General features: G+C 68.1%; 2 protein-coding genes across 2 annotated transcripts in view; both read right to left on the reverse strand.

Moving 5' to 3' along the window:
- GPR182 (G protein-coupled receptor 182) lies at window positions 200-2,214 on the reverse strand. Its single transcript, XM_021379163.1, has 2 exons — window positions 2,141-2,214; window positions 200-1,429 (listed from the first exon to the last, which is right to left on the reverse strand). Exon 2 carries the CDS (start codon window positions 1,419-1,421, stop codon window positions 327-329), a length of 1,095 nt encoding a protein of 364 aa, XP_021234838.1. The 5' UTR covers window positions 1,422-1,429; window positions 2,141-2,214; the 3' UTR covers window positions 200-326.
- The window catches only part of LOC110389154 (17-beta-hydroxysteroid dehydrogenase type 6-like), a 4,374-nt gene continuing 1,737 nt past the window's right edge, over window positions 2,688-5,324 (reverse strand). The window contains exons 2-3 of the mRNA XM_021379094.1: window positions 4,822-5,066; window positions 2,688-4,731 (exon numbers count right to left, since the gene is read on the reverse strand). Coding sequence (XP_021234769.1) covers window positions 4,502-4,731; window positions 4,822-5,066 — 475 coding nt within the window. The 3' untranslated portion in view covers window positions 2,688-4,501. The remainder of the gene's footprint in view (window positions 4,732-4,821; window positions 5,067-5,324) is intronic.

Raw genomic sequence — 5,324 nt, forward strand, 5'->3', positions numbered from 1 at the left:
CGGCGCTCACCCCACACCCTTGCAGTGGGGTCCAGGTGTGGACGCAGAGCGCATGGGGCTGCGTGGGGCCGGGGCGCAGCGAGCGCCGCGTCCATTGCTGCAAGCGTTTCTCTAGGAAAGCGGGGCATCTCTCTTCCTCTTGTTCTTACAGTGGCTCAATGGGTCTCTGAGGTCGTGGACACGTCCACGATTCCCGTTGGCTGCGCAGCCCTCGACTTCAGAGCGCGGCGGGCGGATGAGCGGAAAGCGAAGCGCCCGCTCGATGGCGGTGCCCTGGGGGAGCTGCCCGGCCCCGTGCCCGCCTCGGGTGGGCACCCCGCTCCCCTTTAGCTGGGCGCACCGCCGTCCTTGGCGATGACGACGGAGTGCTGCGTGGAGGAGGAGGAGCCCTCTGCGCCCTTCTGCGCGCCCGCGTCCTTGGGGACGTACCTGACCACGGCCGAGATGAGCCGGCTGCGGAAGCCCTTGCTGAGGAAGTTGTAGAGGATGGGGTTGAGGACGCAGTGCAGCAGCGTGAGGCAGTCGATGACGTCGTAGAAGAAGTAGAGGAAGTGGGCGAAGGAGCAGTGCAGGATGATGTGGGTGCCGTCGAGGGTGAGGAGCGTGAGCAGGACGTGGAAAGGCAGCCAGCTGAGCAGGAAGGCGGCGATGTAGGCGTAGATGAGCAGGCGGTGCCTCCCGGCCTCCGGCTTGGAGCGGCGGACGAGCCGCGCCGTCAGCACGTTGAACACGGCGATGATGGGGAACGGGATGAGGAAGCCCACGGCGGTGGTGGCCAAGCTGACCGCCAGCGCCCACTCGTCGTAGGTCTCGAAGGGGGCCATGAAGATGCAGACGGGGTCCCCGGTGTTCACCAGCTGCATGTGGGACACCTCCACGAAGGGGATGGCCGCCGCCAGCACCCAGACGCAGGCGCAGACGACGCGGCGCCCGCGGTGCTGGTGCCGGTGCCAGAAGGGCGAGGAGCCGCGCAGCGACACGTAGCGGTCCACGCTCAGGCAGGTGAGGAGGAAGATGCTGGCGTACATGTTGGCGAAGTAGAAGTAGTGCGTGAAGCGGCAGAGGAAGCTGCCCCAGAGCCAGGTGTAGTCCAGCATCACCTCCAGCATCCAGACGGGCAGCGAGAGCAGCACGCCGAGATCGGCGATGGCCATGTGCAGGGCGTAGACGTTCACCAGGCTCCGGCCGCCGCGCGTCTGCCAGTTCACCCAGACCACGAGGAGGTTCTCCACCAGCCCCACCACGAAGATGGCCAGGTAGAGCACGAAGACGGCCACGCGCTTGGCGTTCTCGTCCAGGTTGAACTCGCAGGCCGTGTAGGTGTAGTTGAGGAGGTGGAACAGCTCCGACAGGTTGTGGTACTCGCCGTACTCGCCGGGCACGGTGGGCGTCTCGCCGGGGGCTGCCGTCGCCTCGGCCATGCTGGGAGCTGCAGGGGGAAGGAGAGCAATGAAGCACGGAGCGCTCGGCCGTGCTGGGAGCCCCCCCACCCCTACCCCGGGTGCTAAACCATGGGGATCCCCACGGGGTCACAGCTCCCGGCAGCTTTCTGCTGACCCGAACCGTGTCCGGTTGCAGCAGCGGGGCGTGGGATGCAGATCCAGCTGTGGGTGTCACATCGGGTTCTGCTTCACGTCCCTCTGCCCTGAGGGATGTTACCGAGACCCCTCAGACCCCTCCAGAAGCAGCGGTTCTCATTCGTAAGGGGAGAGGCTGCGGGGCACAGCCTTCGTTTGGCCACGGGAAAACATCAGAATGGATCAGACAGAAAATCCGAGCCAGCACAGCTGGGAAACGGTCGAAAACCAGCGGGTCTCCGCCGGCGCAGCTCAGCTCTCGGAGCTCCCGAGGCCCCTTTTAATCCGATGGGATTTGATCCCGACGTGTGAATTCTCACATTATCCCTCTAAAGATCCCCCGGCGGATCCCAGACGGAGCGGCCCCAACCCAGCGCGTACAAGGGACCCGACCCCGGAGCTGCTGACGGCAGCACGGCACCGCACGGCACCGCACGGCACCGCACTGCACCGAAACCCCGGGGCACCGCCACCCCCCGCAGCCGTGCCCGAAGCCCCGGGGCTGCGCTGCGCTTTCCGCCCGCGGTGGCGGTGGGATCTCGGGGTGCGGGGACGCGGCTCACCGGGGGTGCGCGGAGCGATCCTCGCGGGGCGGCGGCGGGAGCTGCTCTGGGCTTGCGGGGCTGCGCTCCAGGCTCCCAACCCGCAGGAAATGAGCACGGCAGCCCCATATCCTGAGACGGCCCCGCGCGAGGGGACGTGGGACGTGAGGGGACGTGGGACGCCCGAGGGCGGTGCGTTGGGGAGCGGAGTTGGGGGGTGGGGGTGCACGGGCAGGTGCTGCCCTCAGTGCCGGGGAGTCCGCACCGCATCCATCCCCGCCCAACGCGGGATGCGGGGGCACGGAGCCACGTGCGGGTGAGGGGGGTTGTGTCCTCGGAGCCGCGAGCCCACGGGTTGGTGCGGGCCGAGGGGAACGCGCTGTGCCCGTCCGTGCGGCGATGAGCGGGGACCCTCGGGTTCTTTGTTGGGGAAAGCTGACAAAAGCAGCACAGTGCGGTGATGCGCAGCTCAGCGTGGCACGGCATGGCACGGCATGGCACGGCACGGCGTGGCACAGGGCGGCACAGCGTGGCACAGCACGGCACGGCACGGCGCAGCGCTGGGGGGTCGGGGCATTGCGTCCCCCCCCCCCGGGGCAACATTTCCGCGTTCCGGATGCCGCTCGCGGCCGTGCCCACTGCAACTCCTCTCTGCCCGGCAGCAATTAATCAGCAGGCAACAACGGGGCAATGTGCAGGGGAAGGGACGGGGCTCAGCCTTGCCCCGCGCTGGGGAGGGGGCTGATGGGCAGAACGTTTTTGCCTCGGGCTGCAAGTCCTGCAGAACAATTGCAGGAAATCTCCTTTTCAAGAGCAGACAAGACACCGTGACCGACAATCGCTCGGAAGGAAGGCACCGAGGGAACAGGGAAGCGCGTGCACTGATAAGTGGGCGCTCTCCCAACGTCGGGCGGGCGGCCAGCGAGCAGGTACCGGCCCTCGGGATCCACTGTTTGCAAACAGGAACCGGGCGCTGCTTCGCCCCGCTTCGCCCCGTGGGAACGCCACGGGTTGGCATTGCCCTCCTGAGCGCGGCGCACTCGGTCCGGCTGTGACGGATGCGCTGCGCTCTGGGAAGCTCCCGGCGTTGGGGTTTTGCTTCCCGGGGGCTCGGGGAAGGAGCAGAGCTCCGGTGTTGGTGGCACAGCAGAAGGGCTGCGCAGGGCGGGTGACCCCACGGCAGTCGGACCTGGATGGGGGGAGAGTTAGAGGGGGGGGAGCTCCGCTTCTCCGAGCTCTGCTCCACCAGAACAGAACCAGGATGCTCAGAGAGCACCGCGCCGAACCGAACGCATCGTCCCTGCGTGCCGGGGCCCCCGCTCCCCCCCCTCCCCCCCCAAGGCCCCATTTGTTTGGAGATCGATGGGATAAGGGGCCCCTTCCTCTCCGGAAGGGCCGTGCTCAGAGGCCCCGGGTGGGGTGGAGGGGCCCCAGGGAGCTCAGCGCGGGGGGGCCCGGAGAGGCGAAACCCCATGGGAGCTTCTACCCCATGGAGCTGAATCCGGAGCCAACGTTCCCTCGGGGTTTGCACTTTGCTGCTGTTGGCAGCGCTGCTCCAAGGGCAGCCCCCTCACCCCGGGGACACACAGGGACACGATGCTGTGCCGGCTGCCGGGACGCCGCACACACCAAACCTGCGGGAACGCTTTGCTTTGCACGAGGGCTCCTCGCCCCCCGCGTCGCCCCGCGTCGCCCCGGTCCCGCACGAGCTCGGCCCCCGCACGCGTCAGCGGGAGAAGGGACGCGGGTGGGCGGCGCGAGGCTGCGCCGAGCGCTGCTCAGTCCTGCAGGCAAGTGCACAGCCTCGGGGGCCCATCTCCCAGATCGTCATCACTAATTATCCCTTAATTAGAGGTATGAAGGATGCGTGAGTCACCGCCCGCGCATCCGATGTGCCGAAGCACAGCAGCACCCACCGGTGCCAGCGGACCCCGAGGGCGCAGTGCGGGGACAGATGGGGCCGTGCAGCTGCAGCCGGGAGGAGGGGGGGGTCTCGGGGTGGGGGCTTTCCCCTCCTGTGCTGAAGGTTGCAGCGGAGGATGGAGCTGATTGCAGCCCCCTGCAGCTGCGGGAGGTGGGAGCTGGGCATAAAGAACCCAGCTCCCGAGGACGGCAAATGCACGGGGGGGGGGAGGTGGGCGCTGTGTTAGGGGCCAGCTGCTGGAGGGGCCCCGGCACGGCTGGAGCGATGCACCGGGGCTTTGTGCCCCTCTGCAGCGTGCAGCTGCCCGCAGCCCCAGTGCAGGAGGAGCTGTGAGCCCAGAGGACCCAACGGCTGCTGCTGCAGAAGGGAAAAACGCTTGTAACGAGGTCCCGCTCCCGCTGCGGGAGCCCCGCGTGCGGCGCCTTTATTGAGCAGCGGAACGGACGCGGGGACGCGGCTCAGGGAGGTGCCGGGGCGCCGTATTCCGGCTTGGGCATCGCGAGGGCGACGATGGCATCGCAGAACCACGCCGGGCAGTAGCTGAGCGGCAGCAGGAAGAGGAGCGCGTCCCAGCCGGCGGCGTAGCGGCTGCGGGGGCTGCGGGACAGCAGCGCGTGCTGCATGCGGGCGGTGACGCGGGACAGGCGCGGGCTGCTCAGGCGGTGCAGGAGGGCGTTGCGGTTGGCGTCTGTGGGGTGAGCGGGTTGCTCAGCGGGGCGGAGGGGCCAGTGGGGCTGCTGCGGTGCTGTAGGGGGAGGGGTGGGGGGGATGTACTAACAGATCTCCAGGTAGCGGCGGCCGTAGGATACCCGGGTCTCCGTCGGGAGCCGTGCCCAGATGCGCTCCAGTTCCTTCAGCGTCGCTTTGGGGTCGGTCATCCCCGTTCGGAAGCCGCCGGGTTCGATGATGGAGACCTTCACCCCGAAGGGTCGCATCTCACGCCTGAATGGGGACAGGGCCATCACTGCCGCCCCGAGACGGGACCCAGCACTGCAGGGCAGTGGGGACGCCCGGACACTCGCTCACCCCAGAGCCGGCTCTCCTCCAACCCTTTCCATCTTTGCACAACCGCTGGCTCCCACTTGCCCGATTCCCAACCCACGCAGACACCTTTCACAAGCCCTCCCCGCAGCTCAGTGCTTTTCCATTCCATTAGGACAGGAGGTGCCGGGGGGGGGGGAATGGCGAAAGCGGGACAGAGGCAAACCAGCACTGCCCTGCTGCCACCAAACCCCACGCAGGACCCAGCCAGGCTGCGCTGTACCTGAGGCTGTCGGAGAA

The sequence above is a fragment of the Numida meleagris genome, chromosome 32, assembly GCF_002078875.1.
Source record: "Numida meleagris isolate 19003 breed g44 Domestic line chromosome 32, NumMel1.0, whole genome shotgun sequence".
NCBI classification, from domain to species: Eukaryota; Metazoa; Chordata; class Aves; order Galliformes; family Numididae; genus Numida; species Numida meleagris.